At 37.6% G+C, this 17,943-nt stretch overlaps 1 protein-coding gene across 1 annotated transcript in view; it reads right to left on the bottom strand.

Annotated features, from left to right (window-relative positions):
• Positions 1-1,418: 1,418 nt before the first annotated feature.
• The window catches only part of EPYC (epiphycan), a 42,670-nt gene continuing 26,145 nt past the window's right edge, over positions 1,419-17,943 (bottom strand). Inside the window, exons 3-7 of the mRNA XM_019960009.2 lie at positions 14,627-14,798; positions 7,729-7,887; positions 6,229-6,431; positions 4,712-4,807; positions 1,419-2,052 (exon numbers count right to left, since the gene is read on the bottom strand). Of these exons, the coding sequence (XP_019815568.2) occupies positions 1,882-2,052; positions 4,712-4,807; positions 6,229-6,431; positions 7,729-7,887; positions 14,627-14,798 (801 nt within the window). The 3' untranslated portion in view covers positions 1,419-1,881. The remainder of the gene's footprint in view (positions 2,053-4,711; positions 4,808-6,228; positions 6,432-7,728; positions 7,888-14,626; positions 14,799-17,943) is intronic.

The following is a 17,943-nucleotide window of genomic DNA, read 5'->3' on the forward strand; positions in this document are numbered from 1 at the left end:
TCCAGTTCCTTTCTTCTTTCTCAAGACTGCTTTGGCTATTCGAGGTTTTTCGTATTTCCATACAAATAGTGAAATTACTTGTATTAGTTCTCTGAAAAATACCGTTGGTAGCTTGATAGGGATTACATTGAATCTATAGATTGCTTTGGGTAGTATACTCATTTTCACTATATTGATTCTTCCGACCCATGAACACTGCATATTTCTCTATCTATGTGTGTCATCTTTGATTTCTTTATGGCTTTTCTTTAGTATAGGTACACACACACACACACACAGAGTAGTCTCCTTTTTTTCCTTTTCTCATAAGGCCACTAATCCCATCATGAGGCCCCTACGTCATGACTCATCTAACCGTTATTAAACTCCCAAAGGCCCCATTTCCAAACACCATCACAATGAGGAGGGGGTTATTTAGAACTTCAATACACAAATTTTGGGGGTAAACATTCAGCTCATAACAACTTCTCTGTCCAGTCCATACACCATTTTCTTGTATTACAATACAGGGAAAAGACACATCCATGGTATATGAGACAGGACAGTGAGGTGAAGTGTAGAATAGGCGTTTGGGATCAGCCCTTAACCAGGGGCAAGTTGTTTAAGCTCTCCGATCTGTGACTGGAATAGTCATTACTATCTTCAACTCCTAGGATGTTGTGAATTAATACATGCAGAAAACTTTAGTAGATGCCTAGTACATCTTTTGTGTTCAAGAATTGGTTCCTGTTGTAACAATATACATCCTTGTAGTAAGCTGATATCTGTTTTTCAAAATCAGTAGAGCTGTGTGTGCTAATATGGTAGATGTGGTAAGAGTGATCAAGGAGTAGTTTTAAGTGAAACAAGCAAAATAGTGATTATCTATTGTGTTTAAAAATCCATGTTTACATGTACCGACACATACATAATAGTGATATATTTATATAGAGAGATATATTTATATATTTATATATAAGTCATATATCCATATGTATTTTTGTAAAAGAGGAGCAGTTATTTTATGTGCAAGTTTTTGCTTCTTATGGAAAACTTGATAAAATAATGAAAGAAACCATTGACTATTTCCAAGGAGTGGAACTTAGGGTTTGCTGCAGGAAACAAACTCACCTTTCAGTGTATACTCTTTTGTTATCTTTCAGTTTTTTGTACTATTATCACACATTTCAGAAAGTTCAACTTTCTCTCTAGAAGGTACTCCTTAACTTCTTCCCTACTATCATTTTCATATTATTGTTTATATTTTCCATTTTCTACATTTTATTTTTTCCACAGGCACAGAAATATTACCAATTAACTAATAATTTAGGAAAGGTCTAAAAATGAGTTGGCAGGGCTTTAAGATGATAAAATATTATTGTTAAAATACTGAAGTTATATGTATGTTGTGATTATAATGAATATTTTCCACAAGGCCCTTATCATTTTCAAATATTTTTATTCTTTTCTTCATTTTCTTTAATGAATTTGAAAATAAAAACATGCTTTAGTTAAAAAAAGGAAAAGTTTAATTAAAACATTAAAATCTTGGCAATATACCTACACTATTAATTTTTAATTTTTAGTATATGATTAATTTAAAGTTATATAGGATATGAATTCCTAAAACTTGAAAATTACATGTGATTTATAAGAATATCTATGAAATATTTTCTCTTAGTCTTCTATTTCTGTACATTTTTTGGTTTATTTCTGATTAATCTGGTGTTTTCTTAGGCTACTACATTGCTATCATATATTAAAAATTTTAGCTGTATTTTATGTGCTTATATCATCTTCCAGAACGTATTTTGAAAGTATCATGCCGAGTTTTCTTTTTGAAGAGAGCAGGAAGAATCATTTTGTTATAGGAGGCATCATAATGCTAACCATTATCTGAAATCAGACGAGACTCCCAATAGGCAAACGAGGTAGGCACATATAGGCTTGGGGAGTTTTGCTGAGATTGATAGGGTTTCCATCCAGTCGAATATCCTCTAGTGCCTTACGAATATAAGTCAAATTTTTAACATTGCAGAAGGTATCTTCATGCATCTCCATAATGTTGTTATTCTAAAAAAGATTAAGATAAGTTATTAGATGAGTTATCACATATTCCTAGTATTGATGAATAATATAGTCAATTTTGCTTCACCCCTGCTTTTACGCCTTCATTCCTTCTCTCATCCAGAAATGCACATTATGCAACTGTTATATACATCAACACTTTCTAAAGCAGTGAGGATAAACCAATAAACATAATAGACATATGCTTGCCTTTATGAAGCTTATACTTCAGTAATGGGAATATAAGATAATTAGATGAAAAAACAAATTTAAGGAAAACAAATTATTTCCAAAAATAATCTAACCTAAGAAGAAAGGAAAGTGTCTGTGAAAAATTATCTTAAGAGACAGCAGTGGAGCTGAGAATGGAATGACAAGGAGGCATGGGCATGGGAGAGAGCTGAGGTAAGAATATCCCAGACAGAACACCAAGTTCAAATTCTGAAAAATATGCATGGCAAGTTCAAGAATGAGAAAAAAAAATGTCAAAATGGCTATTGGGTTGAAAGTTTTGTACATGACTGTTAGGGCTAGTTGGTATATAGTGTTGCCCAAGTCTTCTGTTTCTTAGTTGATCTTATGGCTAGTTGCTCTATCCATTATTAAAAGTGGAATATTGAGGACTCTAACTATTATTGTTGAATTGTCTTTTTCTCCCTTCAATTCTAATAGTGAAGTCCTTATAAATTTTGAGGCTTTGTTGTTAGGTACATATGTATTTATAAGCCTTATGTCTTTCTGATAGATTGACTCTCTATTTTACAAAGTGTCCCTGAGGGATAATACAGATTTAGTGCCTATGCACTATTCTATTTTCTTTGATAGGTAATACATACACAGTTAATAATTATCATGCCTTATCTTTAAGTCATTATCATGTATCAGTGAATGCAGCACCCAGTTTATAAACTAAAACTGAGATGCAGAGAGGTTTAGATACTTGTTCAATCAGTAAATAGTGTCAAGTAGAATTTCAGCCCAGGGAATCTGCTTTTGCCAGATCTGTCATTCTCATAGTATGTTGGAAAATATTTTTCAAATGAATCACAAAAAGAGATTTTTTATATGAGCATTAAAAATAAATATAAAATGAAGACAATGTAAATTAAAAACAGCCTTATACTGGATATTGGTAAGGTGATTGTGAAAGAGAAATATTTTTAAATGTTCACTTGATACTTTCTTAATCCTTAGAATAGGAAATGTAAAGCCAATCCAAAAAAAAATCTTAGATTATATATGCAATCACATTATGTTTAAATATAACATCAGAGACCTGGCTACTCTGTGGAGTCAATATCATCAGACATAGTAATGAAATTTAATTCAGAATTGGAAAAAAAATTTCCAGTTCCTTTTATGGTTTCCTTGAAAATCCTCTTTCCAATCCTAAACCAGGCAAGAAATTCTCATTGACATAGACATTCACCCCCAGAAAAAGAGAAGACCAATAGAGAGCCATCCAGAAACCAGATAAGGACTAGAAAGGATATCACATTAAGGAAGTTAAATAGTCAGAAAAACTCTCAAGAGATAGGTATCCAAGAGCCATAGACAGATACACACACAAAGACACCAAAAAGAAGTATGGAAAGATGTAAACAGGAATGGAAGAAAGGACACAGAGGTAAATAATTACAGAATCCACAGAGCAAAAAAAAAAAAAAAAAGAATCAGACTTGCTGTCACAGAGCAGAATCACTTCTTGTGATGGTTTATACTTTTCCTCCTAAAAGACTAATATTGCACTATGATATTGTGTCTTTGAGCACATAATGCTTGTGTTCTCTACAGATTTATTCCATAGAACAGATGAAATTATTACAGAAAGTTGATTACAACTGTATACCAAAAGTTACGTCTGAAATAAGAAATAACTTATCTTTCTTTGTTTCAACAGCCAAAAGTGTTTTTTTATTGATCATATTGTAATATACTTCAATGGAATATATTTGGTTGGCCAAAGTTTGTTCGGGTTTTTCTATAACATCTTATAGGAAAAAAAAAAAAAAAAATGAACAAACTTACTGGCCAACCCAGTATTTAGAAAATATCAGATCGTAACATTTTGAAAATGTGTTTTCACTCATTACTTCAAAGATAAAATGTAGCTTAAAGGAATTTAAAATAACGCAAGCTTTCAAATATGTTGGTTTAGAAAAAACTGCATTTTCTTAATCCAGAGAGATGAAAGTCCATCATCTCTCAGCAGATAGGAATGTCCTAGGATTGAATTTAACTCAGTTCATGGAACCTAAAATCAAGAGCTAAAACTGACATTTTTTTCCTCTGAAAGCTGGAAATCAAATTAAATTTTTCTTTCTCTCTTACTCTCTTTCATTTCTAGTCTTCACACATTTCTTCAGCAGATGAAGCTCTTATTTTCTAAAAAAAGAAGATTTGTGTGCCAAAAAGATGCATTATGACTTGGCAAAAAATGAAAATAAAGACTAAAGTTATCAGAAATAAATCAGTATAGATAGAGTCATGAATATGCAAACACCTTGTACTCAGAGTGAGAGAGAGAATAAATGAGAGAAGAAAAAAAAAAACCTGTCACAGTGTATTAACATGCCATTATACACAGCTTTTGTATCGTGGCTTCCTCCCGTCTGCATCTGTTTTCCATGGATGTGTTGGACATAACTTACTAGGAGAAGCCTACCTGGAGGTGAAGGGCTCGCAGATTTTCTGGGAGTGGTAGAGGGATGTGGTCCAAGTTGTTATCCGTGAGGTAGAGATGATGGAGATCATACATATCCTGTAAACATTCCAAATGTAGGGCCTTAATAGAAATTAGTGGGCCACAGTCACACGGTTCATCCCCTGCCCATGAAACTATTTGTAAAATAACACATGCCTGTTCAGGTCTCGTTTTCTAAGTGAGTGAGTGAGTGAAGTTGCTCAGTTGTGTCTGACTCTTTGTGACCCCGTTGACTGTAGCCTACCAGGCTCCTCCGTCCATGGGATTTCCCAGGCAAGAGTACTGGTATGGGGTGCCATGTTTTCTAAAGTTGAGGCAAATTAGTTTCCTGTGTTCCTGGACTATTCAATTGAGTTCTGCAAGAATTGATAGCAAGCAAATATCTCTCGATGTAAATGAAACATCTTTCTTAGTCTCTGGAAGAACCTACTTTGTCCGCTCTAACTTTCTCAGTTTAAGCAAGGCATTGATTTCCCACACAGAGATTCTGCAGTAAAATTTTGAGGATTATGGTGAGAAATAACAAGAATTTCCTTCACATTACAGGAATGGGGAAATGAGAAATTCTCCCCGAGAAAATCCTACCGCCTCCCATGCAAGTAGCAAGAGGGCAGCCTAACAAGACAGAATATACCTTTAGATACAACCAGGTCTACTCCAACCAAATGTCACAGGACAAAGTGTGACTCACTGTCACCCATGCCAATAGACCCTGAGTGAGGGGACTAGATTTGATCTTTGCCAGGCTCTGGTGAGGTGTCCTAACTCCCTTGCCCGCCACAGTGGTGTCACAGGAGCACAGGGGGAGATACAGCCTTTCTACCATTGCCCAGGGCTAGCGAATCCACACAACCCCTTGTAGCCTCCATGGAAGTTGTGAGATGTCCCTTCAAACAATAGCTTAAATGTATTTGTTCAACAGATATTTAGAGAAGCAGCTCGAAGGGAGTTAAGACTGGATAAGAAAGCCAAACTGGTTACTGTTCTCAGACTCTCTGCAGTTATGCCAAGCAAAGCCATTCTAACCCCAAACTTGTTTCCTTCACTTAGAAAATAAAATTCATAAGATTAACTGAATCCATCCCCCTTATAGATAATTTAGAAGGCTTCTACCCTCAAACCACCCTCCACACTCTGTGCAAATAACTGTCCTTCCAACCACACAAAGTACTCTCCTTGAGTGGAGCCTTGGTAAATATGCATCATTTGGCTCATAGCATTCTTAGGTGCAACTTAACAGACTGGTGCTCCACCCACTTCTTATTCCAGCTCTGCTTTCTCTTCTTAGTTCTTGAGCAGCCTCAGAATGTACCAGGACACAGTATTTCCCAAAGGCATGACACATAGTGTTCTAAAGTTTATTTTAGGCATTAAAAGTCTCATCAAATTGAATCCCTTTGTGGAAATAAAAAGACTAGACACTGATTGCAAAGGGAACAGGAAGATTAAAGTATTTCATATTCAAACTTAAAACTCACTTTAAATGCTTCTTGCTTTATTCCTTTCCTTCCAAGTCTATTGTTGCTGATATCAATAAATCTCAAAGTGGTTGGCAATTCTGGGAGCTGCCTAATTTTGTTGTCACGCAGAACAAGCTCTCGGAGTTGAGGCAGCTTTCTGAATGCATCTTCATCAATCTCAGATATTAAGTTTGATGTCAGATCAATCCTTCTTAGATCATCTGGAAAAAAAAAAACACGAGAGTAGTTGAATATGTTTCACTCACATAAAAATATAAATTTCCCACATATAAACAAATATAAACATGAATTAGAGATAGTTAATGAAACAATTATTTCTAACAACTTTATAAAAATTTAATAGACTACTGCTGCTGCTCAGTCATGTCTGACTCTCTGCGACCCTATGGACTATAGCCCTCTAGGCTCCTCTGTTCATGGGGTTCTCCAGGCAGGAATACTGAAGTGGGTTGCCATTCCCTCCTGCAGGGGATCTTCCTGACCCAGGGACTGAACCCCTGAACCTTATGTCTCCTGCATTGGCAGGCGGATTCCTTACCACTGAACCACCTGGATTTCCTCCAAATACTATTCATATTTATGCACTCCAAAGAAAGTGTAGCCTTAGCAAAGAAATTGACCCATTATATTTCATTATATTTAAAATAATTGATCTTTTTCCTATATTCCTCATAAATTTTGTCTGGATCTTACTATTTAAAATATTTTTTATTTTTTCTCCGTGCTGGCAGATTATTATATTTTCTAACAGTAATAGATACATTAGCATTAAAATACACAGGCATTAAAAAGAAATTTTTAAATGATTAAAACACTTAATGGAAGACAAATACCAACTTTTTTCAAAGTTGGCAACAACTTTGGCCAGAATTTAGATTTGCATTCATCAATTATAAAGCAATTGTGCTTTTTTTTTTTAATTGTGCTTCAATGGAAGTCTATTCGAACAACCCAGATCCTACTAAATATATGGTCATGACTTTCTGCTCTTATTGTGATAACATGATAAAGAGTTTTAGCCTATAAAATAGAATTATTTGTGATTTTTGTTTACTTGAAAATAGTGAGAATATCAACAACTATATAGTTTCATGTGCATAAGTCATGTCACTTCAATTGTGTCTGACGCTTTGAGGCCTCATGGACTGGGGATTGTCATTGGGATTCTCCAGGCAAGAATACTGGAGTGGGTTGCCATGGCTTCCTCCAGGGGACCTTCCCTACTTAGGGATCAAACCCGCATTTCTTATGTCTCCTGCATTCGCAGGCAGGTTCTTTACCACTAATGCCACTTGGGAAATCCATATAGTTTCATAACGACCTTTAATGATTCATCATTCTTTCTTATTGTAATTAAAACAAACCTTCAAGCATACAAATAAGTAAAAATTGATTTACAAGACATTTTAATATTCAAGTTTCATTTTTGGTACCAACATTTTATAATGCAAACATTTAGGAAATAAAAGGGAAGGATATTAGTGCCAGCATCCATACTTAGGCTTGCAAAATCATTTTTGTTGATCTTTTTAATTCTGTTAAAACGGGAATAGAAATAAGCTGTGTTCTTGGGCAGCGGAGGAATAGCATCAAGTTCATGGTCATCACAGTATACGGTGGTACTTATACAAGTACACAGAAGGCAGGTTGGAAAGTCTAAAAGAGAGGCAAATAATATATGTAAGCAACAAGCAATTTCTAACAAATAACGGGATTACAAATGTTTATTAAGCAAGATTACAGTCTCATATAGACTATGCTGGCATATTTAATATCTTCTTATGTAGTTTTCTATAAATAAAATACTAAAGTTAAATATAACAACCCAGGCTGCCCTAATAATTAATATAGTCTTTGTAATGTTTTAAAATTTTATTTTAAATTATCTACTGAATATTGCATGATTGTTGCTTTTATATTTATTGAAAATTCTATTTTCAGAAGTAAATATTAAGATTGCAGTTTTTATAAATTTAAAACATCACATATAATATTTTTATCTTTCATTCAGTATTTATACACCCCACTGAAATAAAATCAAGGGAAAGGGTAGGGCAATTATCATTAATATTAATTCACTCAATATGCATTTATTGAATCTATTCTGTGTAAATTGCGCTGTGGTAGCTGTTGGAACAGTGGTAACCACAAAGACACAGTTCTGTTTCATGATCTGCTGTGTAAGACGGATGTTAATCACATAAAATGATGATTGCGGTCAATGTCATGGAATATCATAGAAGCATAAAATAGGAGAATTTGATCCAGTCTGAGAGTCGTGGTTCTTTGAGGAGGTGATGACTGAGTTGAGATCTGCAGGAAGAGCAGGACCTGACTGTTCAGGTGAGCCGAAAGAGTTTGCAGGCCGAGAACGCAGAGCACACCAGGTCCCTTCACTCTGAGGGGACTGAAAGACGGTCCCTGTAGCGACAGCACAGAAGCTCTGGAATGTGTAGGACACAAAACACACAGGCCTACGGGCTGTGTTACAGGCTTGGTCTCTTGTCCTAAGGATGGGCAGGAGTATCACATGATCAGATTTGCGTGTTAAGATATACCCTGCTTGAAGGTGAACTGGAAGACTGATTGATGGGGTAGGGGGCGGAGTGGGATGGGCATAGGGGTAATGAGTTATCAAGATAAAAGATGGTGCTTGCTTGGCTATGACAATGTGATAGAAAAGGCAACAGACCCCCCCCACTAAAAAATTCAAGTTATATTATATCTCCATTTATTAATCTATTCTCTCTCTCTCTTTCACACACATACACAGAGCTCCCTCCTTCACTCTCTACTTATTGGTCTTATTGATCTTATAGAGGACAGAGGGCTTCTAAGGGAGATAGAGAAGCAATGGTCAGAAGAAAAGAAGGATAATAGATGATCAGTATTATGGAGGCCAAGTGGAGAGATAGTTTGAAGGAACAGGGAATAGAAAATAATCTAAATCAGCTGAGATGTTAGTTAAGGACTGTAAAATCTCTCTTGAAGTAGTTATTGTGGAGGTTAAAGGAGACTTCAGTAAGAGCTGTGGAGTGATAAGGCTGGAAGCCAGATCACAGTCCCTGAAGGAGGATGTAGGAGGTGAGGAAACAGTTATACAACGTGCAGACAATGTTTCTGAGATGTTTGACTGTAAAGAAAAAGGAAAGAGAGATAGTGATAACTATAAGACCTATTTGTAGTGTGTATGATGAGGAAATGGACTAAAGTGGGAGAGATTTGAAAAAAAAATCCAAGGGGAGAGAGATTGAAGATGAAAAGGATCCTGAGAGGGCAGCAGGAAATGGAACTAAGAACACGATGGGAAGCATTTATATCCACGTGAGGGAGCACAGACAGTTCTTCTGTTGTAACAGGAGGAAGGGGAAGAGGCGAGGATGTCTGTAAGTCAATTCAGTTGCTCAGTCATGTCCGACTCTTTGCAACTCCATGGATTGCAGCACTCCAAGCTTCCCTGTCCATTACCAATTCCTGGAGCATGCTCAAACTCTTATCCATCAAGTTGGTGATGCCATCCAACCATCTCATCCTCTGTTGTCCCCTTCTCCTGCCTTCAATCTTTCCCAGGATCAGGCTCTTTTCCAATGGGTCAGTTCTTCCCATGAGGTGGCCAAAGTATTGGAACTTCAACTTCAGCATCAGTCCTTCCAGTGAATATTCAGGACTGATTTCCTTTAGGATGAACTGGTTTGATCTCCTTGCAGTCCAAGGGACTCTCAACAGTCTTCTCCAGCACCACAGTTCAAAAGCATCAATTCTTCAGTGCTCAGCTTTCTTTATGGTCCAGCTCTCACATTCTTACATGACTACTGGAAAAACCATAGCTTTGACTATACAGACCTTTGTCAGCTAAGTAATGTCTCCTTTTTAATATGCTATCTAGGTTTGTCATAACTTTCCTTCCAAGAAGCAAACGTCTTTCAACTTCATGGCTGCAGTCACCATCTGCAGTGATTTTGGAGTCCAAGAAAATAAAGTCGGTCACTGTTTCCATTGTTTCCCCATCTATTTGCCATGAATTGATGGGACCAGGCCATGATCTTAGTTATTTGAATGCTGAGTGTCAAGCCAGCTTTTTCACACACCTCTTTCACTTTCATTAAGAGGCTTTTTAGTTCTTCTTCACTTTCTGCCATAAGGGTGGTGTCATCTGCATATCTGATGTTATTGATATTTCTCCAAGTAATCTTGATTCCAGCTTGTGCTTCATCCAGCCCAGCATTTCTCATGATGTACTCTACATTTAAGTTAAATAAACAGGGTGACACTATACAGCCTTGACGTACTTCTTCCCTACTTGGAACCAGTCTATTGTTCCATGTCCAGTTCTAACTGTTGCTTCTTGACCTGCATGCAGATTTCTAAGGAGGCAGGTAAGGTGGTCTGGTATTCCCATCTCTTTAGGAATTTTCCACAGTTTGTGGTGTCCACACAGTCAAAGCCTTTGGCATAGTCAATAAAGCAGAAGTAGATATTTTTCTGGAACTCTCTTGTTTTTTCAATGATCCAATGGATGTTGGCAATTTGATCTCTGGTTCCTCTGCCTTTTCTAAATCCGGCTTGAACATCTGGAAGTTCTCAGTTCACCTACTGTTGAAGCCTGGCTTGGAGAATTTTGAGCATTACTTTGCTCATGTGTGAGATGAGTGCAATTGTGTGGTAGTTGGAGCACTCTTTGGCATTGCCTATCTTTGGGAGTGGAATGAAAACTGACCTTTTCCAGTCCTGTGGCCACTGCTGAGTTTTCCAAATTTGCTGGATGTAGATGGAAATGTAGGTAAAACATGTATGGCGTGGATATGCTGCTGCTGCTGCTAAGTCACTTCAGTCGTGTCTGACTTTGTGCGACCCCAGAGATGGCAGCCCACCAGGCTCCCCTGTCCCTGGGATTCTCCAAGCAAGAACACTGGAGTGGGTTGCCATTTCCTTCTCCAGTGCATGAAAGTGAAAAGTGAAAGTAAAGTCGCTCAGTCATGTCCGACTCTAGCGACCCCATGGACTGCAGCCTACCAGGCTCCTCCGTCCATGGGATTTTCCAGGCAACAGTACTGGAGTGGGGTGCCATTGCCTTCTCCAATGGTATGGATATAGATGTAGGTAAATTATGTGTCTGAAAATAGAAAGACCAAGGAGCCGTTAACCTGAAGACTGTATTTTCTTTGTGTAGGAGGAAGCCAAGCTCTCTGACGAGTTTGAGGAGTTTAGGGAGAAGGAGAGAATGGTTATGAGACATGAGATGGATGGAGAAAGTAAAATAGCCATGAGAGATAGAAGTGATGAAAGACTTTCTTTGAATTGCTTGGTGATCCTCATTTGGCTGAGAGTTTGTTGATTTTAGCATTGGAAGCCTCGTGTCTTGGGATCCCTCACTCCTAGGCAAGTCAGGACCTTTGGTTGCCCTTGTTGAAGGATCCACAATGGTTTGAGATCAAGAATTAGTAATGCACCTACTAAGGTCTTATTGTTGTTGTTGTTTAGTTGTTAAGTGGTGTCCGACTCTTTGCAACTCCATGGACTGTAGCCCACTAGGCTCCAATGTCCATGGAACTTTCTAGGCAAGTATACTGGAGTGGGCTGCCATTTCCTTCTTCCTGACCCAGGGATTGAACCCAAGTCTCCTGTGTTGCAGGCAGATTTTAGTGATTTTAATTATAAAGTTAGGATTCCCAAGAAAACAAGGTCATTAAATAGAAAAAAATCACTTATAACAACTTCAGGAATGAAAGCTATTTTAGGAATGGAAGTTTGGGGAAAAAATTTAAGGGAGAGCTATAAAATATTTAATACTTGCTGCTGCTGCTAAGTCACTTCAGTCGTATCTAACTCTTCACGACCCCATGGACTGTAGCCCACCAGGCTCCTCTGTCCATGGGATTTTCCAGGCAAGAGTACTGCCTGGGCTGCCATTTCCTTCTCCTTAATACTTGCTAATTTCTCCAATTATTATAAATAAATATTTGCTACTCATCACAATGTTTCAAGAAGAAAAGCATTTCATTCTTCTATATATATGACCATGCTAATTTAGCGGTAATTGCTTAGAGTAATTATATATAGTCACAACAGTTGTTTTTAATTCTAGTTTTTTTTCCACTTATAACTCAAGCCTACTCAATGTAGCTTCTAAGTATTCGTTCTAGAAATTGATAGTTATAATAACAAATAATGTTTCAGTTTTTAATGTTTTAAATATTTCCAAACTATTTGACTTAAATAAATTTATGATTTACATTTAAGTTTTAAAGTTTAGAATTTACTTTTGTGCAAAGTAAAATATGAATTAACTTTTTAATTTCGTTACTTAGACTCCTTTAAGAAACAAATATTTTAAGTCATAATTTTTCTTACATTGTTTCAAAATTTACATTATTGAGCCATACATTTTACTAGAGCTTTTCAAAAGATTGGGCATTCTACTCCTCTTAATCTTGGCACATCAGATAATTCCAAATCAGTCAACTTGTGAAAGCTCTGAAATTACTTAAAAGTAAGTAATGTTCTAGAGATATTTAATTTCCCTGTTTTGAGGACTTTCTGCCGGGTGTGCACATTTCCTTCTCATTGTATGTGTCTCTCCCTGGTTCTGTTTTTAGCATGTTCTACCACCCCACAGAAAGTTGACTGTGTGGGAAGAATACAATGTATTCATTAAAGACAGGATTTAGTGGTTTCTGTCTTCATTCCAGCACCATTACGTACCACCTCCATGATCTTGGACCACTTTTGTGGTATTTTGAATTTTAGTTTGCCTATTCATAAAGTGAAAATAGTAATAACTAACACGTACTTAGTACTACTGTGTCTCTTCAAAGACACAATATAAAACACTTCAGTGACTGGTGTATTGGCAGCATTTCACAAAAGACAACTTTTCATATGACTTCTTAGTGAATAGTGAGACACTCATAGAATCAGAGAGTACATTGGTGATTACCAGGGACTGGGGGGAGGGGGGACTAGTTTCAGGTGTGTAAAATGAATTATGTCCTGGACATCTTACAACATGGTGCCTACAGTTTATGTATCATACACTGAACAATTTGTTGACAGTAAGTAAAAAAAATTCTATCAATAATAATGAGAATCGCTACCATTGATGATGTTAACTGTGGGCCAGGCACTAAATTTATTCAGTTAATCCTTGCAACAACTCTATGAGGTGACATCTGTTACTGATTACCCCATTTTCTAGATGAGGAAACAAAGGCAAAAAAATATTGAATGCTTTGCTCAAGACTGAATATCCAGCAAATCTGAAAGTGGGGATCTGAATGCTCTTTCCTCTCTTTTGTTCTCTCATTGTGTTATGTACTGACTTTTTCTTATATTACCTATAACATCTATTGTCTCTAAGTTGCTTTACATGCCTGTCTCTGTACTAAACAGAAATATCTGTGAAAATAGTAGTCATTTAAAACTGTTTTGTATATCCAGAACTTACAGTACAGAGACATTCAATGTAAGTAAACCTTCACAATGAAAACTATTCATTTTTTTCTGCACCCCCTTCATCAGAGCACACATGTGTGTAAAAGTATTCTAGTGTGAGTCCACTTGAATACCTCCCAAGGTTGACACTGACAAATTCTAACATGAAATATAGACAAACTGTAGACTCACATTTAGCACCAGGAATTCCTTTTATCACCCAAAAGGCCCTGGTTTACATAACTTTCAGGTCCTACAAAGTGGAGTCCAATATTATGGAACCCTGTCTTCTCTTGTCCTTTCTCTGCCCCTGGGACTGAGTGGAAAGGCAGCTTGGTTTCCACTAAGAACACACTCAGGAATCAGAACAACTTTGCTTAACACTCAATGTGTGAAACTCATGTTCAGTGATCTCTGGAGAGTTCCAACCCTTTCTGAGCTAGTTTCCTAGGTAATAATGTAAAAAAATGAATACCAATACCTTCACAGGGAGGTTGTAGTAGTCACATGAGATAATGTGACCTGCTGAGCATTATGGCCCCCAGAAAGTGTGTGCTCAATCAATGGAAAACATTATTACTATCACCACCATCATCCTCACCATCATCACTTATCTCCTTGAAATGCTGGGACTTGGTCTCTCGGCCATGGATTCGGATCTTGCTAATAGTGTATCCTTTAGTCTAGAAATGCATTCATTCCACCACAAAGCTTTTTGAGTAATGATGCCAGACAAATATTTTCACCCCAGATCTTTGGTTATTTGATCGTTTCCATCATGCCAAAGCTGAATTATTAAAACTGCTTTATAGTTTAACACAAAATACATGTGTATCTCCTGCTTCAAACCTAGCCTCTAGCAAAGCTCTCTCCTTGGGTCATGTGGGTCCCTGCAGAGTTGGAACTTGGCAGTTTTGAGAAAGAGACACGTGAACAATTACAATCCAGCCCTGATGGACCTGACCTTCATTGGTCTGTGGACCCAGAACCCCGGTGAATTCAGGCTCTTGTGGGGAAGAACCATCGATCAGCCTGGGGGTAGACTCCTCTTCCTCTTCCTCTTCAGCCTCCTCTGGCTGTGGGGGTGGGGTGAGGAGCTCTCTGTTTCCGGAAGGCATCACTGTCGCTATTTCAATCTAAAAAAGAAGCAGAATTTCATCAGGCAGCCTTCTCAATCACCCTTTGTGGCCGTGACACAAATTAAAAAATGTATCCATCTTTGCCACAAGAGGTCGCTGGTGTCCTGAAGTTGAACGCTGTGTGACGCCTGCTTGCCTGGGAAGGCACATGCGGTTCCCATTTTCTTTTTAATTATTTTTGTTTCTCAAATCTTAGTAATAGTTTCCAGTGCCTTTTTAATTATGGTCTTATTGCTCTTTAAAACACCCGCGTATGTTTATTTCATAGGTTTAAAAATAACCTTGTTTATTGTTTTCTAAATACATAGTGTTGCAAGAATGCCTTATTGTGAAAGATTCTGAGAGTAAAATCCAAAATTCCCCTTCCTCCTGCAGCTCCAATTCTACTCCCAATAAGAAACTGATGTGTATTTTCGAGTCCTTTTCATCTTTGATTTTCTAGATTAAAATATTCTGTTCCTTTACAGTGGCTTACACTTCCTTCGGTTGCATTTTTAGTGAAAATAAATGGCAACCCACTCCAGTACTCTTGCTTGGAAAATTCTTTGGATGGAGCAACCTGGTAGGCTATAGTCCAGGGGTCGCAAAGAGTCGGACACGACTGAGCGGCTTTCCTTTCCTTTCCTTTATCCTTTATGCTAAACTAAAATATGTAAATGTATGAAAACTACATGACTTGACCATGGAATACCATTTCTCACATATTTTCACTATTATTTGAATGACAAATATTACCAATAATATTGGGATATTAAAATTGACCTTCTTGAGAGCTTTGACAATACAAGGCACTTTTATAAAATTTGAGAACCTGGTCAAAGATGGCTTCTATTTTAGATTATTCTTGATTTTCCCTTCTTCCTTGCATGTTTTATGTAGTGAGCTTTTGATTCTAAGAACACTGTTTGGCACTTAGAAGAACCCCTTACTCCCAACTTTCTTCCCTTATCTCAGTGTCTGTTTCTTGGTTGTTGTTATTTAGTTGCTACATTGTGTCGGACTCTTTTGCAACCCCATTTACTGTAGCCCACCAAGCTCCTTTGTCCATTGGATTTTCCAGGCAAAAACCTGGAGTGGGTTGCCATTTCCTTCTTCAAGGGATCTTCCTGATCCAGAGATTGAACCAGGGCCTCCTGCATTGACAGGCGGATTCTTTACCACTGAGCCACCGGGGAAGCCCCAGTTTCTTTGTATTGTAAATCCCTACCTCCCTACCCTAATTTCCTGCTGACCTTGAAACTTTGGGTGAGAAATTTGCTCAAGACAATTGGTTGTCAACATGTAGGAACTGGCTCAGAGGTAAAGAATCCACCTGCCAAGCAGGAGACACAGGAGACATGAGTTCCATCCCTGGGTGGGGAAGATCCCCTAGAGGAGGGCATGGCAACCCACTCCAGTATTCATGCCTGGAAAATCCCGTGGACAGAGGATCCTGTGGGCTACAGTCCATGGGGTTGCAAACAGTCAAATACAACTGAGTGACTACACCCGCTCACAGGCTTATGTAGGAATCATCCTTAGAGGACTAGTTTTTTCATGGCACCCTGCTACTGCTAAGTCACTTCAGTCGTGTCCGACTCTGTGCGACCCCATAGACGGCAGCCCACCAGGCTTCACCGTCCCTGGGATTCTCCAGGCAAGAACACTGGAGTGGGTTGCCATTTTCTTCTCCAATGCATGAAAGTGAAAAGTGAAAGTGAAGTCGCTTAGTTCTGTCCGACTCTAGCAACCCCATGGACTTCAGCCTACCAGGCTCCTCGTCCATGGGATTTTCTAGGCAAAAGTACTGGAGTGGGGGTGCCATTGCCTTCTTCACATGACACCCTAGAATTTCCAAAGTCTCCCTTTATCACCTTGATTTTTTTAATCCCTCTTTGTTTTCATTAAACACACACACACAAATTACTTTCTAACTTACTGAATGTCAACATGATATGCAAGCTATTACTTTCATGTTTGAAATATGAAATATGTAAAATAAATAATTACACTAGATACTTTCTGAGTATTTTAGGTAGATGTTTCAGATTATTTTAAAATTTTATGATAGACTTATGATTTAATGTCACTTTTATACACTTGAATACATTGCTTCACAAATGAAAATTATCCCTTTAAAGGAAACTAAACTATTTTTTGGTCAATTTATTTTTCTGGATTGTGTCTCCTTCTGTGCAGCTGTAGTTTCTCCATTTCAGCCCTTCCTGCATTGTATGGTATTGATTCCATCAGGTTTCTGCCAACCCAAGGCTACTTTACAGTACACTTTGTGTTAGGTCTTCTATCTTCGCCCCTCAAGGCTGTAGCATAGTAGGTGATCAACAAGTGCTAATTGATTATAATAAAAAATTTTGCTTGTCCAAAATATATCTAATTCACAGCTCCACGCTTAGTTTTAGACATTTTGCTAAGAAAAATCAACGAAGGTATTAAAGCTTATTTTACTGCATTTAAAGCATGAAGGCAAACCTAAAGCAAATTACAGTATATTGGGTGCATTAGGAAGCCATACATGAAAATATTATAAAACGTGTCCAGAAATCTCTGCTTGAGAAGCACACTTCCTTAAACAGAGAAACATACGGTTTCCATCTGCAGGGTCAGAAGGAGGCAGTTTCAGAAGGAATGGATTTGCAGAGAGACCAAAAGGAGGTTCTGGGAAGAACGGAAATTGAGACAGATGTTTCATGGAATGGAGGCAGCCTAAAGGGAGAAACACATTCCAGACACGTTGCCTTGAATCTTTAGCTTTGTAGAAAAATGTTTGTGCATACTTTTTTTTACAGATAATTGTTTTTCCACTGATTTGACGTGAAGCTGTAAGATCTCAGTTGTCATTCAATATAATGAGGCAAAACAGCTTTTATGTTTATCAAAAACTGTTTTGTTCATGCTTCCTTGCTAATAAAACGTGAATGTTGAGCAGCTTTTAAAACCGAGGAAAAGGAATGTATTTTCAGTTCAGCAAAGTTACAGAACTATAGCCTCAAAGTACTGTGCCCGGAGAGCCTTTTGCACTGCAGACGCATTTATTCTCACCATTGGATAGAAGTGATTTAGGGTTCTGTCTTTTCCTCTTTAACAATTTTCATACTGTGATATGAAGCGGTGAGGCAATGCATGCAGGGAAATGAGGCCAGGG

This window comes from Bos indicus, chromosome 5 (genome assembly GCF_029378745.1).
Source record: "Bos indicus isolate NIAB-ARS_2022 breed Sahiwal x Tharparkar chromosome 5, NIAB-ARS_B.indTharparkar_mat_pri_1.0, whole genome shotgun sequence".
Classification (NCBI taxonomy): domain Eukaryota; kingdom Metazoa; phylum Chordata; class Mammalia; order Artiodactyla; family Bovidae; genus Bos; species Bos indicus.